This window comes from Tympanuchus pallidicinctus, unplaced genomic scaffold (genome assembly GCF_026119805.1).
Source record: "Tympanuchus pallidicinctus isolate F22 unplaced genomic scaffold, pur_lepc_1.0 scaffold19, whole genome shotgun sequence".
Taxonomy (NCBI): domain Eukaryota; kingdom Metazoa; phylum Chordata; class Aves; order Galliformes; family Phasianidae; genus Tympanuchus; species Tympanuchus pallidicinctus.
This window is the reverse complement of record NW_026294710.1, coordinates 13,451,775-13,472,601: the sequence shown is the minus strand read 5'-3', so window position 1 is coordinate 13,472,601 and position 20,827 is coordinate 13,451,775. Positions and strand designations below refer to the sequence as shown.

Sequence of the window (20,827 nt, the reverse complement as noted above, 5' to 3'; positions counted from 1 at the left end):
AAGCATCCCAGCATGATCTGGCAATCACCTGACTTCCTCTAAAATTCAAGAGCTCCGCAAGGAGATACCTCTGTCCACTTACATATGCTAATTAAAAATAATTGTTGGTTTCTCAGGGTCACAGAAAGCCCCACATTTGTTTCAAAGCATACACAGAAAACATGCTGTTGCCTGTAACTTTCTAGTGGTTATATTATGTGTGTTATTCCAGAACCAGAAATTATAAGACTCAGATGGTAAGCCCCCAAAGCTGTAGAGTATCTGAACCAAAACTCCTGCATTTCTGGAAAGAGTCCTAGTTACTACAGTTTGGGATGATTGATGTGGGATAAACAGGAATACTATTGTAGAATCATAGAATCCTTGCAGTTGGAAGGGACCTTTAAAGGTCATCCAGTCCAACTCCCCTGCAATGCACAGGGACATCACAGCTGGGTCAGGTTGCCTAAGGCCTGATCCAGCCTCACCTTGAAAGTCTTCAGGAACACAGCATCAACACATCTCTGGGCAACCTGTTCCAATGCCTCACCACCCTCACTGTAAAAGACTTTTTCCTTGTATCCAACTTAAATCTACCCTCTTTAAGCTTGAAACCATTTCCCCTTATTCTATCACCACAAACCCTTCTAAAGAGTCTGTCATCTTCTGGGAAGCCGAAGGAAAATAAAAATCAAGAATGTTTCAAAGGACTGTAGGAATTTTAAACACTAAATAAAGGAGGCCTGGAAATCAGTGCTACCTTATTGTTAACTTTCTTTTGGAGCAAGCAATAGCCTCCATGGAACCAGAGAGTTTAATCCTATAATGCTTTTTTAATGTGTCCTATCCCGCTTCTAAGAATACTCTCTGTTGTACAGGCCAGAAAGCTTTTACAAGGGGTCAAGGCCCAGATTTACAGTACTGTGTTTTTCCTGCAGCAGCATGCTTTTGATGGATCTTCCCAGGCTGCTCCAGGAATGCTCAATTTCCTATTTAAATGCTAGCCTCTATATCTCTTGGCAAATCATTTCAGCCTGATTTTGTAAACAAACAAGGAGCTGGCTTCAGCCCTTTAGTTTAGTTTAGCATTTTTTTTTCACATCTGCTCATACAGATTGTTGGGAGGCTGAGTTCCACTTTATATTTTACCCTCTCTCAAAAGAAATGCAAAGCCTGAATCAGCTGGCTTTCTTTTAAAGTCCTCTGAACACTCAATGTCTTCACTGTAGAGACCTTGACATGCTTTAAAACATGACTGAATTAAATCTTAAAACATGCTGTGCAATAGCTCCTAGAGTATTAAAAAAATGGTGGAGTGAAGGATGCAACCTGTCTGATAATATAGCACAAGGAAGTATCTGCAGGAAAATACAATCCACAAAAATCAGAGCGCACAAATCAGAAATGTTACCCACATCTGTGTTACCCATGTAGATTTCCCCTCCACCAGTGATTTGAATTGGCCTCCAGTAAATAATTCTACTTTTTCTTATAAATTTGGTACCAAATGGCTTTACCATCACATACTGTTGATAAACAGTAAGCAGTTTATCAGATGGAGGTGTTTGAACAAGTACTTGCTATGCTGAGTTTCTGTAGCCCAGTCAATCAGCAGATCCTTCATTTGCCAGGGAATGCCACTTGCTATCCAAAATACATGCTTGGAGAAGCAAATGACATGGGTGGAGTGGCAGATGGGTCTGTGTTGCCTGATGTTTAAGAAAAAGCCACGGTACCTTTGTGCAATTCCCCACTAGGGTCTTCCCTTAGACTACAACTGATGACACAAGAGAAACATGATCTTTAGTACTACTAAATGTTGAGGATTACAAGAAACCTGTCAGGAGTTAGAGTCACAAAGAAAAATGAGCGTAAGAAATGACTACATGATCACATCAAGAATGACCCTTACATTTTTTTCTTTCAAAGAAATATATTCTGGAGTTTGGGCATGAGGTTAGCTTTTTAAAATATGAAGAAATAATTTTCCACCCCAAATTGGTATCTTCATTCCTAAGCCTCTCTGTGTTGTTTATGTTGTCAGTGTAAAGTGATCAGTGCTTCCTTTTCTCCTTCTATCCATCTGAGGAGAGATGACACTTGTCTTCTGTCTCTCCAGGTCTACATGTCTAAAGGAGTGTTCTAAATAAAGGGAACATTCTATGGGGCTAGGAAGCTTCAGTACACCTCAGAGTTCCTGCTAGGAAAAAAACAATTTCTGGATAGAAAGAAATTTGCAATCTCAATTTTTAAGTATACTCTGCATCTTTCACCCAGAATTGAGCTTCAGACAAATTCCTGTATCTTGCTATGTCTCCTTAGAGGATTTCCCTCCCATAATGGCCCTAAAAAATGATGCAGATATCAATGAGTCATAGAATCATTTGCGTTTGAAGGGTCCTTTAAAGGTCATCTAGTCCAACTCCCCTGCACTGAACAGGGACACCTACAGCTAGATCAGACTGCTCAGAGCCTGATGCAGCCTGATCTTAGATGTCTCCAGGGACGAGACATCAACCATATCTCTTGTCAAATTATTCCACTGCCTCACCACCCTATCATAAAAAAACTATATCTAATCTGAATCTCCTCTCCTTTAATTTGAAACCATCTCCCCTTGTCCTGTCTCAGCAGACACTGCTAAAGAGTCTGTCCTTTTCTTTCCTGTAGCCTCCCTTAGCCTCCCTTTAGATGCTGGAAGGCTGCTCTCAGCTTGCCCCAGAACTCTCTCCTGTCCAGGCTGAACCGCCCCAGCTCTCAGCCTGTCCTCGTAGGGGAGGTGTTCCATCCCTTGGATCATCATGAAGGACAGATAAAACAGAACAAACCCTTTCAGGTGGTTGGCTGCATCCTCATCCTCCTGGAAATGCCTCACCATGCCACAGTTCTCCAGCGCCATCCTCTCCAGCAGCTTGTAGTCCACATCATTGCCAATGCCAATGGTGAAGAGGCAGAATTTATCACGGATGGCATCCTTGGTATTGCTGAGGATTTTGGATGACTGTGTTTCCCCAACAGTGGGCCTCCCATCCGTGAGGAAGATGATCAGAGAGACGCTTCTGGCATCGATGTTGTTCTGAGCAATGTAATCATTTAACAGCTTTGCACCCGTCTGGAGAGCACTGTTAATATTAGTCCCTAAGAAGGCACCAAAAAGATTAGCTCATTTCACATTCTAAGGACATTGCAAATCACTTCCCTATTCTCCCTTTAGCAGAACAGGAGCATCTCTATTCATCAGGATGCTCTTTTTCTCTGCATGAGGTTGCTCTAGCTCTTTAACTCAGCTCCGCTCTGCTAGCACCACTTTGGGTTAACTGCTTATACTCTTATAAATTAATTTACAAGTTGCAGCTTATTATGTGAAATTGTTGAATCCTTGGGTGTCTCAGTGTACAACGATCAATCAGCCCTGGTAACCAGAGGTACATACCATGCCCTGCCAGTGCATACAAAAAATAGTTAAACTTAATTATGGGTCTCTCTTAGATGGTATCTGAACTAGGAAAACAAGTTCTGCCCACTTTATCTGAAGGGCACAGGATTTGGAGAGACAGAATAACCCTTCAGATGGAAATGCAAAACAAGTGGTCAGTACAACTCAAATGTGAGTGATCCTCAAAGTTTAAAGAGAAGAGAAATGGCTTTGTTAGTCAAAGAGTGTATTTTCACCAAACAATTTCCTATAATAAATGGAGCTGCCTGAGGAGAGAAAATAGATGAGAATGTGCAGGTACAGTAGAAGAATAGCTGTGAAAAGAATTTGAGCCTAATGCATGTTCAGAAAAAAAGAAAGAGTTTTATTTCAAAGGCAACCACAGAGCTACAGAGGACTGCATTTTGCCGTATGCACAAATAGTGTGCCACTGTACTGTTTCTACTTCTCTGGCATGTAGCATGACAGCAGCGTAAACACAGTACACGTTTTGTGTCTTTGATCTGTGAGCCAAAGTGCATTCACGTTCACAGGAAGATATTCAAGCCATAAGCATATTTATAAGGAAAATGCAGAGTTAGCCAAAACCGAAGTATTGCTGGCCTGCAGTGGACTATCACTGCACATTCCTGTTGAACCTTGGAGTTAATCATTTCCTTTTGCTTTTGTTCTCTGTTAGGTTCACGGGCAAACTCAGCTGCCCCTGCACTCTGGCATTTCAGTAGTAGAAAGCTTTGTACTCTGAATTTAGTTCCACTATTGGCAATTGTTTAACTGGGCAGGTCCCTTGAGCACTTCCTAAACTCTTTCCCTCTTAATACAAACAGTGTGGCCAACCATCCTGTTTTCTGTTTTTCCATCAGAGTGTTTCCTTTGCTAGGAGTGGTCACTGTTCAAGGGCAAGTATAGGAAGACCCTGTTCGACCTTCAGCCAGCTGTGGTCCTTTGCAGGAAGAACAATTTGCATCTCTTTGTCTACCTGCAGAGTCCTCAGCCAGGATGGGCACAGCTGCCGAAGTATTCTTGATTATAAACCTTGATATGTTTCATAGAAACTTAACGTGGCTTGGTTGGAATGGAACTTAAAGATCTTCTAGTTCCAACCTCCCTGCCATGGGCAGCGTTGCCACCCAACAGCCCAGGCTGCCAAGGACCCCATCCAACTTGGCCTTGAGCACCTGCAGGGATGGGGCACCCACAGCTTCTCTTGGCAGCCTGTGCCAGTGCCTTACCACCCTCTGAATAAAATATTTCCTCCTAGTATCTAATCTAAATCTCTCCTCTTTTAGTTTAAAACCATTCCCCCTCATCTATCACTATTAGACTGTATGAAAAGTTGGTCTTCTTTCTGCTTGTAAGTTCCTTTCATGTACTGGAAGGGCACAATGAGATCTCCCTGGAGTCTTCTATTCTCCAAGATGAACAAGCTCAGCTCCCTCAACCTTTCATTTTTTGGTTTGTTTAGGTTTGTTTGTTTGTTTGTTTGTTTGTTTGTTATTTGTTTAATACTGCTGTCCATAGGCTGAGGAGACCACTGATTCTAATTCAAAATCGTGCCTGCATTCCGCCATCACTGAGCCTTTCTGTTCTCTTCTCTCCACTCCTGACAGGAAGGAACAAGCAAAAAGGGACAAAAACTTCTTGAATGTTATTAGGGCTGCTCCTTACTGTTTGTTAGAACATAGAGAGACAAGAAGGAGAAAATACTAGGTAAGGAACTATCTCCTGCAGAAGGTAATCTGATAGGCCAGATTGGCTACTCCTTGGGGTTTGCATGTCAGGTAGAATCATGTGCCTACTTACATACAGGTTTTCAGAAACTGTACAAGTACCAGTCCTGTATGTCCTTGATGGCAATATGTTTTCTTTTTCCTGTGCCCTTAAGAAAAGATGTTGCGAGTTTTCTCTCTTCACATTCTTCTCTCCACATTTGAGAGAATGGGCACAATTTGTTTTTAAGAAGTATTATCAGGTCTTATAACGAGCTCTGGGGACAGCTGCCCATCATATAAGCTTGTACAGAACACATATCCTTCCGCCACCTACCCCTGAGCGAAGGCAGGGAAGAGGCTGCCTTGTCCCATGAATAAATACTAATATTTTTTTTTACTACTACATGCTACAAGGCCACTGAATTCTGAATATCAAAATTAATCTCATTCCTACCTCCAGTAGGTGACATGTTATGAATGTACTTTTTGGCATCTCTTATATTATTTGGGGTAACTGGCACCAGCCGATCCTGCTGCCAGACCTTTATTCGGTTGGAAAAGCCAATGATATTGAAGTGGTCTTCAGGCCTTAGGTCCTGGAGGATTGTGAAGAGAGCTTCTTTGGTCTGAAAAGAGAAGAGAAAGAAGATCAGCAGGTTAATGGCCAGTGCTCTGGCAGGCAAGAATCAATGCTTAAGCTTACAGATGTTTCTGTGTTACTGTTGGCTCATGAAGACATGACCTCTAGAATAATGAATATTGAATAGTATTAAGTAATACCAAAAGACTGCTAGAGATCTTCTAAAGCCCTCTAGACTTGAATTAAGCTGTAAGAGGCATATGGCTAAAAGGGTTACTTTAAAGTTGAAACACCTCTAAATATATCAAGGATGCATATGCCTTGTTCATAATTAGGATACTGATTGGCTCGTATATACTCCAGTGAATAGTTTTAGAAATTAACAAATGCATAAGCAAATACATTCAAATGAATAAGAAAAAAAAATGCATCCTGACTAATTATTGCTGATTCTACCTGCTAGTCGGATTCGTCTCAGGCATATTGTTTTTACAGCAGTATACCAGCATTATATAGTTCTGCTGTTTGTCATCCCATGCAGATATAGGCATTCAGATCGAGCAAAGCTGGTATTGAGCTGAGTTCGTAGTGGGAGAAGTTAAGGTTCTTGTGTGATAGAAATGACAGACCACTGCAGATTAGCCAATAGGAAGAGTGCAGATGTGTTCAGCCTTCCCAGTATGACCAACTTTGGTGTATTATCCTGTGCCCACATGAAGACAAACTTCAGCTTGTTAAGACCAGCTGAGAGAAGATGTCCCTGTCTTTTCAAACATACCCTGCATTTATATGCAAAACACATGAGAGGAGCGAGGCAACAACTGTAAGCAGAAGGATCAGCAGCTTCTCAGCTCTGCCCATTTTTGGCCATCACTAAGTCTTTGAAATTCCAAGGAAAGCTCTGTGAGGAATAATATGGTGGACCCATTGGCATTTAAAGGTTTCTCTCATGCCTATCAGAAAAATGAAGGATTTGTCCAGAATTAATAGAAAGGATAATCAGTATTGCTGGAAACCAGATGTTTCTAGGCCTGATGTTGCTATGCAAAGACAGTTTGGAGAAGTTCTCAAGGAACTGATCAGGCTGTGCCATCAGTATCCCTCTGGATTCTGCATGGAAGCTGATGATGCAACTGCAAACAAATTACCCACAACAGAGGAATCTCTAATCCTCCAAACTGGTGACTTGGCTTCCAGCCTGAGGTCCATCTGAAGTTAAAGGAAATATTTCCCTTAGCTTCCAGCATTTTGGAGCCAGGTCTGGATTCCTCACTGCCTGCTTCTGTCCTCCATGTATGCTTTTTTCCCTCGAGGGACTGCAGGATTCATCCTCCCAGTAGCCAAACTCGTCTCTCACTTATGCATAAAAGGGCAAAGCAGCCATCACACAGTGGAGAAAAGGACGTTTGTGTTTATTACATTATAATGACTGTGATCTACTCATTTGTCCCTCAAAAACTGGAAACAAAGTAAGAAGAAAGTAAAAATGGAGAAGCTTCTATCCTACATAGGTATGATCAGGTCTTCATCTCAGCTTCTGCTGAGGAAAAGCTTGGACAGGATGGGGAAAAAATGCAACCACAACAGCTCCCCGCATACAACCTCATAGTGTGGACTGGGGAGGGAAACAGGCCTAGAAGGAATAATTTAGTGTGAAACCCCACAAATCTCATTAGCCATACTGTAGCTCTGATTATAACTAACATCACTTGATATTTCCCGTTTCAAAAAACCTTTTGTTGGTTGTTTTCAAATCTGTCAAATTGCACTTTCCTCAGAGGGTTTTACTGGGCCCAAAAAGCTCTGCTTTTTCCCCCGAGAACAAACCAAGAGGAAAATAATCTTGCTTTGGCCTTGTCACTGAGAGACTGCATCTCACCTCCAGCATGCACAGAAATTCCTTTTGACATTCTTGTCTGCAATCAGGCTGAAGAAAGGCAGAAACAATGCAGAGCAGCAGTGCAGCCTGTGTGTGCCCATCACCCAAGCTAGAACTGCTGAACTGAAACAGATTTTCCTAGAAAATGCAGTATTTCTCCTCCACATCCTCACACAGGATCCAAATGTGGGGCTGGGACCATCTCTCTCTCCTTTCATGCTCTCTTTCCTTTTCAATACTTTTTTTTTTTTTTTTTTGGTGGTAGTTAAGCTGTTTCCATGGAATTTGAGCCAGTTTTTACCAGCAAAACGTTCTAACATCCATTAATGCAGACAAACAGGCAACCCAGATTCTGGCATCTTGAACATTTGTTTCTGTAACTTCTGTAACTATTTGATTTCATGTAATATAAGTAGACATATATACACAAACATATATGTACAAGTGTTTATGCACATGGTTTTGCTCCAAAGCAAGGAGAATATGAATGAGGCCAAATGGTTCATTCTCATGTAGCTGTTACCTCATCCTCAGTAAAAATGAAGGGTGGGATTCAATGTTCCCAACTCGGTCATCAGAAAGCTGGGCACATCATCTAATCCCTCTCTAAGGCAGAGAGAGATACCTCCAGAGAGTAATTCATCCCATCTGTTTTGGATAGGTTTTAGCATGGGCTGAGTCACTGTCTGGAAGTGCCTGTCCACCAGCACTGCATCCAAGAGGCAGTGCAGCTATAGAGAAGATGAAACTTACCTCAAGACCTAATCCTGTCAAGTTCTGAACACCATGGAGCTAAAAGGAGCTGACCTGGTTCTCCATCTCTCCCAAAGTGCTCCGAATTGCCTGCCTCATGCTGTTTGCTTCCATCTCTCCTCCCAGCCCATAAGGATCATAGAATCATAGAATCATGGAATGGCTTGGATTGGAAGGGAACTTAAAGATCATCAAGCTCCAAGCCTCTGCTGTGGGTAGGGTTGCCACCCAGCAGATCAGGCTGCCCAGGACCTGAACCAATGTGGCCCTGAACACCTTTAGGTATGAGTCTCCAGATTTATCCTGAAATCTCATTATGGCTTTGCTGGCCATATTCCTCATCCATTAATGCACTGCAAGAGAGACGTGACTTCCTTCTGGAGGGCTGGATGCAGTTCAGGAGCTGGCAGGCAAATCAAACTTTCAACAGAGAGAATTTCTTGGTAAAATTGCTTGAAATCTTTAAATACATCGCAATGACTGAGTGCTCTAGAGGCTCAGCCCTTTGCTCCAGTCTCCCCAGCCTCCAAGAGAGGATTTAGAGCTCTTCGTGCAAGGAGTGCTTGGCAGCGACTTCACTCTGGACAAAGCAGCAGGTTTCTTGTTCTGGCCTTGTATGGCCACAGCTGGAATCTCTCCTGTTTCTGAGCAGCCAAGAAGTGGGATTCCCAAGCTGCTCGGTGGATGGGGTCTTTGCACTTCTACTCCTGCCTGGCCCCAGTGAGTCACTGCACTGAAATGCATTCCAAAGACACTCTTCTGCGAGGCAGAAAATTAACTGTTTCTTCCCTGGTGAGGGTCAGATCATTCCCCCACGGCTGAGCAGATGATGCTGATCTCATTTTGGGGATAAGCTGAGCATAGATCCAGCCCACTCACAATGGGGAGGTCCAGTTTAAGAGTCCAACATTTTTGTACCAGGTGCTGTAAAGCATAACACTTCTCCCAAAGCGTTTGCCTGGCTACATGTGTATTTATGTGGAGGACGGAGCAGGAATTAATGAGTGACAGAAAATAGCAATACTGACTAGCTGGAAAAAAAAAAATAAAAAAAATCACTTTTGGCCAACTGGGAATTGTTTGTAGCTATCAGCAACATGTTTTGAAACAGTATTTAAAAAGGAGAGTTTCTTCTTATTCCTCTCCTCCCAAGCCCCCAATTAGCATAGATGAAACTGAGCAGGGAGGTGGAGACTGAACTGCCATACCAGTGCATTTGAGTCAAGAAACGATGATGCTGAGTGATCTGTTAATACAGCTGGAAACTTGGGCTTGAAATAGCCATCTCCAGGGCTATATCTGGTCCAGAGGTGGACCAGAAAAAATGATGATGTAAGGTTGGGTGACAGTGAGTAGCTGGAAAATGATCACAGTTAATGTCTGTGCTTCAGAAATGATGAGAACCTGAATATGTGTTTGCACTTATGCATTGTATGTGTAGGTAATGTCCTCTCAAGCATATGAGGTCAGAGATGAGCCAGCTCCCAGCCGCCATCCTTGCCTTGGAGATCATTCTGATAATTGGGCATGCAATGCAGCTACTCCTCTTCTAGTTCATTCTTGCTATGGGTAAGAGAGTATTTGGGGCTGAGATGACTCAGGACTGTCACAGGTAGCCCAGAGATGTGGTAAATGCCCCTTTCCTGGAGACATCCAAAGTCAGGCTGGATAAGCCTCTGAGCAACTTGATCAAGCTGTAGGCATGCCTATTCAGTGCAGGGGAGCTGGACTACATGACCTTTAAAGATTCCTTCCAACTCAAGCGCTTCTGATTCTATGACTCTCAACATCAGCAGAGTAGAGAACTCCCTGAGCTACACTCCAGTTTAGCTGCTACTTTCTGTAACACTTCTTGTTACCTTTCTGTCTAGCCCCTGAAGCTAGCTCCACTTAGCTAAACATTGGTGGAACAAAGTATGGGAAAAGACACGCTCCGTTGGGGCAGCTGAACGCCTTCAGCCCTTTTTTGGGATAAAGAGCAGCCTCAGAGACATCTGGGATGATGTCAGACCATCTGGGCACCTTTTAGGAGGAATCTGAGCCTTGGTGACATTTCTACCACAGTCTGTTGGTTGTTTGAGGAGCAGGGTGAGGGTGAAGTCTGGCTACCCTGGAAACTTGCAGTTCAAAGGGAGACAATGTATAGTTGTTTGATGCCACAGCATTGACAGACACTGGCTCTGCAATGGAGCAAGCACACAGTTCAAGCACCTCATTATAATGCATGTCGCAGGCCCACATATTTAAATTTTCCATTGCCTAGGAGCATTTGTAAGTGTTCCATCCCAGTCCTGCATCCCCTATGCAAAGTCTCATGCCAGCTCATAAAAATCAAAAGACTTTCAATCCTTGCTGAGTCCAAGTCTGTACAAATAATGGGTGTCTCTGGCACAGCACTAACTCAGACCCTTTTGGAAATGACTTCCAGACACAGAGAAAGCTGTTCTTAGCACCCACCAAGCCACTGCCTCCCAGATCACTTGGCAACACTCAGTTATGCCCTGCATGCCCAAACACAGCTGGCATCTGTCCTCACAGCGGCACGACAACGCAACATCAGAACCAGTGATTGCCCTTTTCCAGATTTCCAGCCAGCTCTAGGGAACCACATGGGCTTGAGATCAAGGAGGTTGAAGAACATAGACAGCAGAGAGGAAGGCATTAACTGAAGCTCTGGTGTGTGTTCACAGAAGAGCAATGAAACTGTGAAGGGTCTGGAGCATGAATCTTATGGGGAGTGGCTGAGGAAACAGATTGTTCAGTCTGGAGAAGAGGAGGCTCGAGGGAGACCTTAATGTTCTCTACAGCTCCCTGAAAGGAGGTTGTGGTGAGGTGGGGTTGGCCTCTTCTCCCAGATAAGTGGCAGGAAGAGCCTCAAGTTGTGCCAGGGGAGGTTCAGGTTGGATATTAGGAAATAATTTTTCACAGAAGGATCAGAGAGGCACTGGCACAGGCTGCCCAGGAAGGTGGTGCAGTCACCACACCTGGATGTGTTCAAGAAGAGGACAGATGTGGCACTGAGGGACATGGTTAGTAGGTATGGTGGGGATAGGTTGATGGTTGGACTTGATGACTTTATTGGTCTTTTTCAATCTTAATGATTCTATGTCTCTATGATCTGCAACCATGTATTGAAAGAAAACACAAGTAGAAGACAAGATTTGACAGTAGTATCCTGTATTTAGCTAAAGAAAACACAACTACCTAGGTACTTCTGAGGCCTATCTACCCATTACTTTGGGATCTGGGTGCATCATAACCTTTATGTTGTCCTTCCGGATCTCCTGAGAGAGGCCGTATTTGACAAGAAAGATATGGCACAAGACATAAGCATAAAGGGATTTAGAAAGCCACAGCTCTGCCCAGTAAATTGTCTCAGAGTGCAACAGATGAGAGAAGGGCTCAGAAACCAGATCTCCTACAGTGAGGAGGAGAAAAGTACAAGTAAATATGTTGTTTGGCAATGCACAGTAAGGAAGCACAGGGAAAGAAAACAGATCTGGTCTTCCCCTCCCCAGCATCCTTCATGCTTTGGTTCATAATGTTCCCTTTCCAAACATGAACAGGCAGCCAACGAAGAGCTCCAGTGGTGGCTTTTCCAAGATGTTTCTAAAACAAATACCTGATCCATTTGCCCATGATCTATCAGAGAGATTCACATGAGATTCATGCGAGGTCAGGAAAGGCCAGCATTCCAGATACGTCTGAAGTAGTACTGTTGAGGCCAGAGAAGGTACTGCTACATACAGTCTGGGATCCTGTCTGCGATCCCAGTAGCCAAGGGGAAGGCAGTGGGAGCAGCACTGTCATTTTACAGGGAGGAGCTGATTTGCAGCGTGAGCAAAGTCATTTTGGCAGTGTCATTCCTACTGAGGTTTGATGCCACTTCTTAGGATGATTTCTTTCCTCTATGGCCCATTTTCTTTCTGCCTACATACTGCAAACCATGTTCCAGTTCTCAGCAACAAGGATTTTTGAACCAAAAATGGGTTTTAACCCAGAAGTGTATCATCGGATTATTTTGCCCTCCTCTGTACCCCTCATAGGGGGGGACAATCTGCCCTTTCTTCCTCTGCAGGGAGTGTCCTACAGTTCAGGGACTTAGTCTCACCCCCTCCCCAACAATGTATCTTTGTGCTTTCTTCCTGGCAGACATTGATGGCGTAACCAAGGAAAACTCCTTCACAATTCTAGACAACAAGCATTTTGTTTTATGCTGATGCTAGCATGTAAAGAGAGGGAGTTTGGTTGTAGAGCTCTGGACAATAAATGACTGTCTCTAGTTTATGTACCAGTCTCTCACCCCAAATCATCGTAGATCACTTGCAAATCAACTGAATGTTGCTGACCCCCTGTCTGGCCATAGAAAAGGTGCACAGCAGTTTCTCTCTGCAAAAGAATTTCTCCATCTTTAGCAGGAACTGTCTCTACTGCCTATTCTATTGAGGAAATCATATTGCACAACTTCTGCTTAAAATACTGAAATAGTAAATTCCTGTTCAGTGGGAACTGAGCTCTAGGGTGTGGACAAATTTAGCTATCATTTGGAGGTTCTGCATTTCTCTAGCACCCAATAGCATGGTGAGGATAAATACATGAAAAACTGCAAGATGATCTGATTTCTCAGCAATTGGGGTTTCATGCACATGGAGGGCAGACTTGTTGGTAAGTCTTTGCAACCTGGCAGCAGTGTTGAGGATATAAATAAATGTCTGTACAAAGATTTAGGGAGGCGAGCTCCTATCACTACCATGCATTATTACTTCAAGCCCTTATCAACAATGCAGTATGGATTACATCTGGAGCAGTATATGTTCCTGTAAAATTAATCAATGAGAAATGTTTGAAGGCTGCCCCACAGTACTGTGCTGAAAAAATTCCATGGGAAGCAATGGGGGCACCCAGACAGCCAGCCAGACTGACACAGCAATGTATGACGACCACAGTCTTGTTTTGCATTTAGCTCATTTTAAGTAGTGTCACATCATGTAATGCTGCAGTTAGACACTCAAACACTCCCCCATCAGCTTGACAAGCAATCTCCATGGAGCCAGAAGCAAAAAGGTCAATGCCAAGGGGACAGTACCCCATGCCCTCAATACAGTTGGACACCTCTCCCTCTGCCTCTGTCCTCAGAAGATGGAATGAGTGCATTAAAATCGTTTCAAGAACTTGGGACTTGCCCCTGTCACAGAGATCAGCTGCGCTGGGAAGAACTGTATGTCCAAGTAGAGGTGGACAACAGCACAGGCCCTGTGTTTCTGCAACAATTAGCTGCTACCTTTCATTTATCCATGAAAGATAATGCTGTACTTCCACAAAGATGAAGTTATTCCTCCAAAGAGATCCTAACTCTGCAACCACTTATAGACCTTGCCCTTTTTTCTTCAGCTGGAAACTTCTTATTTTGTAATGCAACTTGCTCATATTCATCTCAAATGACAGTGATTGCTTGGAGAGTGGTTGGTTGGAACAATCTCTGTACTTTTGCTCAGAGTCAACACTGAACAATGTAAAAGCACTAAACAGTTGTTATAAAAATAGTAAATTAGCCTGTTCCCACCTGAGAATGTGCCATACAGCCCTCACAGTCCATCATCACTTGCTCTCTCACTTTTCCATTTCCAAATCTCAGCAGCTCCATCTCCCTACTCTCCTAAGTCCTGAAAATCTCTGTTTCCAGCCCTTCCTCTGCCCACCTCCATCCCAAGCCACTGCAACAGACTTGACTTCAGGCCAAATCTTTGCCCAAAACTCTGAAGAGCTGAGAAAAGAGCAGATACATCAAAGAGTATCAAGTCACTACATCAGGTAGTAACTATTCAAACAAAAGCTCTCTCTTTATATAACACAGATTGTAGCACCCACCTCCTGAATCAGAATCTGCCTATGAATACTGCTTGACAACTGTAGTACCTCTTTATACAGTAGCATAAGGAAGACCTCCTTATTGCAGGCTTCCCCAGAATATCCCAGGCAGTTAATTCAGAGCCTTGACTGTTCTTTACAGTTTGAGACAAATTGTCCCAGTTGGGTAATGCCTACAGTATGTACCCTGTAATAGGGTGAAGGGGTATTAACTTGGAAATAGCAGTGTTACTGAAAGCAATGTTGGACTAATAGCTCTTGGCCAAGATCTAATGTCTTTTAGACTCTGAGGCTCTTGTACAGCCATAAGCCCAGTCTACACAAAATTCTGCAAGGAGACAAGCAGAGGCAAGGAAGATAACCCATCTAACTTCAAATAGCAATTTTATGATGAAAACATGAATAGATGCCAGCTCTGACTCGCATGTATTGCTCCAGCTAACAGAAAACACAGTTCTGGCCTGAAAAGACTGTGAAAAAGAGATCTAGAGCTTCACAGCATGTGTATGGCAGGCCATGGTCCTGATCAGCCTCCTCTGGGGGTTCTATCCATGGGCCAGGTGGCTCCAGCCTGGGCTTTCACTCCTAGTCTGAGCCTCAGGTACCTGTCTCTTGCTCTGTCACAGCTACTCTTGTGCCTGGTCATGAACCCCATTGATCTTGACTCATAGACTAATTTCCCAGCTTGATTTTCTCCCTGGCTTGCTATATAGATTTGCCTGGTGGTCACTGGGCTGTGTGGGGTCACTTTGGTGGGTTTGGCCTATTCTTTGATGAATTCAGCAAAGGCTCTGTGGAAACCTTTTGGAGAACTCTCACTGTCTTCACAGGGTTTCAGGTCAAGCCATAGCAGCACCTCCATGTCAAACTGCACTTGCCTTTGCTTCCTATTTGCTCTGAACCCAATTCAAGGACTTACTTTTCACAGGTGGGCTGAGGTTTTCTTAGAAAATGCTGTCTCTACTTCTACTGCCTCAATGTGGAGAAAATCAGCTGTTAGTCCTAAGACCAGAAAATGATGTTTTCAATCGTGAATATATCTGAGGACATCTTTCTCTGAAGCGTGCTTGTTTCTTTCTGTGACCCTGTCACTATTTATAAATTTTAGAGTTTTGGAAAAGTAGATTATTCTGTAGCATGACAAGTGTTTGCACATTTTTGGAAGCTGGGGAGTCAAGGGCTATGTGGAACTGACAACCTATTTAGTGTAGTGGTTGTCAAAATACATATCCACATCTAAAGAGAGGAATGAGATAACACTGCTGTTGTACATTCCTGAGTAAGTGGCAGCTGCATCAATTTAGTCTGTGCTGGATACAGTGCATAAAGTTCCTCTGTGTTAACTCAGATTGTTACTTTCTAATGGAAGTGGGAAAGCTGACAAATCTTTTCTCTTTGCAGAGCTTTAGAATCACTAAAGGTTTTAATTAGGATTAGCATTTTTTCCAGAGTTCCCTGGTGGTTTAAGGTTGTTCTCCTGGACAGCAGCCATTATTTGGACTAGTAGTCAACAGGCTCACAGCCACCTCTGCAGCAACCAGCAGAAATAAGTAGAGCCTGAAGTGAGAACATTAGGCGTTGAGGTGCTTGTCTGCTCTCTTTACACCCTGAAACTGCTCAGAGAGAGCCTGGGTGTTGAGTCAGAGGCACAGAAGGCATTTAGGGCTCCAAAGGAGCTAACATGGTGTGGGTCATGAATCAGGGGTGCCAACAGTGTTCCTTGGTTGGATGCAAGCAAATAAACTGAAGCAGCTGCAAACACACAGCAGGTCCCAGTTTCAGTTGAGTTCCTCCTAGCACAATTAACCTCAAAGAGAGTTACAGCCTGGCACACTACCACTGACAAGCTGCCAGGCTTGTGATGCAGCCAGCTGCTCAACTAAGTGTGTGGGCATTTGTTGCCTGTGGGAAAAATAAGGTGAAATTAAGCCATGGTTCAAACAGCTTCATTTTACCAAGTCTGCAAAACATCTGCAAACCCATCCTCTTGTGGGCACATTCATAGCTTAGAACATGCCTGATGTGTAGCTCTGGAACTCAGGCTGGTAAGTCCTTTTTCACCATGCTGTCTGAAGCTGAGGATAATCATGTCAGTCACAATGTAGTGAACACATGTCTGGCCCATCTTTCTCCTAATTATACCATTAGAAAAGTGAAATGTCCTCTAGAACAAAACAAGCAAGCAAAGAAACAAAAGCTCTAAAACAAAAGGTGCCCATAAAAATTAGGTCAGATTGTTCAAAGGATAAAACCATTTTGCTTCCTGACAAAACCTGCAGATGCCACCTGTTCCCCAGGCTCTTCTGACTCGTGTTATAAGCAACTATTCCACAGAGAGCTTACTTCCTCTCTGCAGAGGAAGGAACGAAGATCTTGAGGACAGAATCAGGATGCCAATGGCATCGTTGCTTGTATCAGGAATAGTGTGGTAACCAAAACTAGGGAAGTAATCCTGCCCCTGTATTCGGCATTGGTGAGGCCTCACTTCAAGTACTGCTTTCAGTTTTGGGCACCTCAGCACAGAAAGGACACTGAGGTGCTGGAGCAGGTCCAAAGAAGAGCAACAAGACTGGTGGAGGGCTTGAGAAATATGCCCTATGAGGAGAGACTGAAGGAACTGGAGCTGCTTAGTCTCAGGAAAAGGAGGCTGAGGGGAGACCTTATTGCTCTCTTCCAATATCTGAAGGGTGCTTACAGCAATAATGGGGTTGGTCTTTTCTCACTGGTGGTAGGCAACAGGACAAGGGGAAATAGCCTTAAGTTGCACCAGGGTAAGTTTAGGTTGGATATCAGGAAAAGCTTCTTTACCAAAAGGGTTGTTAAGCACTGGAATGGGCTCCCCAGGGAGGTGGTTGAATCACCATCCCTGGATGTGTTAAAAATCATTTGGATGTGGTGCTCAGGGACATGATTTAGTGGAGGGTTGTTAGAGTTAGGGCAGTATGGTTAGGTTGTGGTTGGACTCAGTGATCTTTGAGGTCTTCTACAACCTGAGCAATTCTGTGATTTTATTCTATGATTCTAATTCTGTTTTCCTTTCCAGTGGGATAACAATAATGACATATGGTCTTGAACACATTAACATTTTTTTCATCATCATATTCAAGGGTTTTCTCTTCCTGAACTTCATGTCCCTACCAGTGCTATAAGGTGAGTGTCATGAAGTCACAGATTCTCAGTAGAGGAGCTGTAACACAGCTGAATTCATTAGGCATTACCAGCTCAGGTGCTGTGAAAACCAACTCAGCTCTTGTGAGGCCCCATCTGGAGTACTGCTTCCAGGCCCAGGGCTCCCAGTACAGGAAGGATATGGAGCTCTTGGAGCAGGTCCAGAGGAGGGCCACTAAGATGATCAGAGGGCTGGAGCACCTCTCCTATGGAAAGGTTGAGGGAACTGGGATTGTTTAGCTTGCAGAGACTTCATTGCAGCCCTCCAGTACTTGAAGGGAGCATATAAACAGGAAAGGGAACAGCTGTTTACAAGGAGTGGATAGTGATAGGACAGGGGGGAATGGTTTTAAACTGAGACAGGGGAGGTTTAGGTTAGATATTAGAAGGAAGTTTTTCACACGGGGTGGTGATGCACTGGAACAGGTTGCCCAAGGAGGTTGTGGATGCCCCATCTGTGGTGGCATTCAAGTCCAGGCTGGATGTGGCTCTGGGCAGCCTGGTCTGGTGGTTGGCGACCCTGCACATAGCAGGGGGGTTGAAAGTAGATGATCATTGTGGTCCTTTTCAACCCAGGCCATTCTATGACTCTATGATTCTATGTCTCCATGATTCTATGATTCTAAGATATGAGGTGGATGTCTCAGGACTCTCAATGACTTCATTTAAGGTGATCAACCAGTCCCACTATGTGTGTTTGCAACTAGGTCTGGATGCCTTGTTGCTTCAAAGGATTAAATATCTGAGAAATAAAAGGATTGTGCAAACACATAAAAGATCACATAGGAACTAGAAAGGCTTGGGAGATGAAAAATGAAAGTAATTTTGTTTGTAGAACTGCAGGAAGCATGAAATACTGACCCCATTTGAGTCATGTTGCTGTCAATGTTATGAAGGGAGATAGCTGAAGATTACAGTATCCTGAGTGTATAAGAGTGCAAAGCTGATGTTTCTAACCCATGCTTTTACAGCCCTAAAAACTTTGCGACAGTTACCATAGCTGACCTGAACAACTTCTCTTTACAAGAGCCCAGTGTATTTTTAGCTGATCATGCATGTGACTCAGCAGACAGAAATGAGGGAACACCATCCCACAGGAATTCCCAGCGCTCTGTACTCCACCACGGATTACCACCACAGCTGCAGGAGTCTGAGAGAAAAGGAGGCATTTCCTCTGCTCAGATGTATCTTGCCACCAGGGAACATGTCGATAATATAACAAACATCTTGATAGCAACAATTGGGTAAAAAGGCCACTGAGCAAACAGAAATCATGGCTGTGACTGGTTTACCAAAAGAGACCTATTGTTCAGTCACTCCCAGATCTTGAGTATTCTTTAGCTAATCTGCAGTTTGAGTTGGAGTATTTGTTTAGGTTTTGTTCGCTTTGTTTTCTTTGATTGTCTGTTTATGATTCAGGCCATAACTCAATGAAGTTTTGGGTTTTGGAGCAGTTAAAATCAGAGGAAGATAAATGTTTACTGAACATAGCACTCTTAGATAACTTACCCATAGTTCTCCATTAAAAGAGTGTATCTGAGGCAACAGGCACAAAGTTGAATACACCCTTGACGAAAGACCTGGCTAGATACATCTCTTGCTTCAGGCTTAGGAGGCATTTATTTCCACTTAATTAGCCTGAGATTTATGTATTTTTAGCAGTAGAAGCTGGCTAGGCTATGAAGCAGGCCTTCAAGGGTTAATCCCTGGTAATGCTGTTTCTAGTAAGTATATGAAAAGAAAAGCTAATTAGCTCAGGAGGAAAATAAAAGTTTTCATAGTACAGGGTTAATCTGCTGACCCAAGGACCAACTTTGTTCAGCTCACCCCAGCACCGAGCCCTCCAGAGTCCTAATCTCCATGGTTCAGTGCTGTACTCCTGACTGCTTACAGCATGCAGAGCTGGGTGCATTTGGGTAATATCTGTTTATTCAGCAAGGGAAGGCTTGACATTTTTCAGCAGGATAACAGAAAACCAAAAACCAGGCTCTGTCCAGAGGAATTTGTAGTGATTCAAAGGCATCTTCATTCAAGACCTGCTTCAGTACAGTGCTAGGTGTGTTTGTTAACAGCTCTCTGCTACTCCAGGCACTGGGGAAAGTAATTAGGAGCCATAAAAGTCATTTTAGCTTAAAGTGGAGATAATTTAATTTGATAGAAGCTACAGCTTCTAAATGAAGATTTATGACCACCATTGAAACCAGATGGTAAAGATTTTAGCAGAAATAGAAAGGCATAAACACCCACAATGTCCTTGATCAAAGACAGAAAACTGTCAGGGAATTACCATCATTTGTGTCCATGAAGGACATTTAGACTAGTGTTAGTGGCCAAGGGAAAAAACAAACAAACAAACAAACAAAAACCACACTTTCAAATAACCACAATTTCCTTATTTCTCCTATCATTCCATGTTCTAGGCAGGTGACAAAGGAGCCTGAGTGGACTAGTTAGAGCTCCTTAACTGAATCTGACATAAGCCTACGCCATTAGACTTCAGTTGTTCTGGTGGGGTTATAACATGTCATCCATGCAAGCTGAAACTGCCTTATACTGGTGTCTTAGTATCATAGAATCATGGAATCATTTAGTTTGGAATAGAGCTTCAAGATTATTAATTCCAACCATCAACCTGACCTGCCAAGTCCTATCACTAAACCATGTCTTTTATGCTGCGTCCACACATCTCTTAAATACTTCCAGGCATGAGGACTCCACTATTTCCTTTGGCAGCCTGCTTGACTACTCTCTCTGTGAAGAAATTCTTCCTAATAAGTAATCTAAACATCTCCTCGAGCAACTTTAGACCACCTTAATGTATGTGAGAAGTGACAGTTTCCACTGTCATTAGTAGATAACAAAGTAGAAGGCAAAGATGTGGGCCTTTCAACAGAAAGAAGCCACCCAACATTTCCATATCTCATAACTGTGGAGCAAGTCTTCAAGTGGAAAGGAAGTGGAAAGGAACTACCTCTACCAGGGCTTTTGCACATTTATAAGATGTAAGCTTGGCTTATGTCTGAAGTGTGAGTACAGAGATGAGATGTATCTGTCAGACCAGAATTGAAATATTGATTTCTCTCTGCTTCTTTGTCACTTAAATTCTTTGCTGAAATGCAAGAATTTATTTTGTGTTATAAGAATTCCGATGACTGACTGGTAACAGGACTAATGGAAACTACAGATCAAAGATTTATTAAGATTTAAAATATTTAAAGCATTAAAATATGTATTTTTTTCTAACTTAATATATTAAACATTTAGGAACTAAATAATAACCTAACAACCTTACATAGTCCAGACAGGTGTACCTATAACTTCTGTAACACTATATTTTTTGTTCCAGATTTAAGTGTTTCAGATTCCAATTAGATTAGATCTGAGGGGTTGATGGTTTGATTAGGTTTGATCTTGGTGATTTTGAACATTAGGGATTTTATGATTCTATGATT

The 20,827-nt window shown here is 43.0% G+C and overlaps 1 protein-coding gene across 1 annotated transcript in view; it reads right to left on the bottom strand.

Moving 5' to 3' along the window:
* The window catches only part of ITIH5 (inter-alpha-trypsin inhibitor heavy chain 5), a 48,471-nt gene that overhangs the window by 8,959 nt on the left and 18,685 nt on the right, over positions 1-20,827 (bottom strand). The window contains exons 8-9 of the mRNA XM_052680967.1: positions 5,582-5,753; positions 2,808-3,117 (exon numbers count right to left, since the gene is read on the bottom strand). Of these exons, the coding sequence (XP_052536927.1) occupies positions 2,808-3,117; positions 5,582-5,753 (482 nt within the window). The remainder of the gene's footprint in view (positions 1-2,807; positions 3,118-5,581; positions 5,754-20,827) is intronic.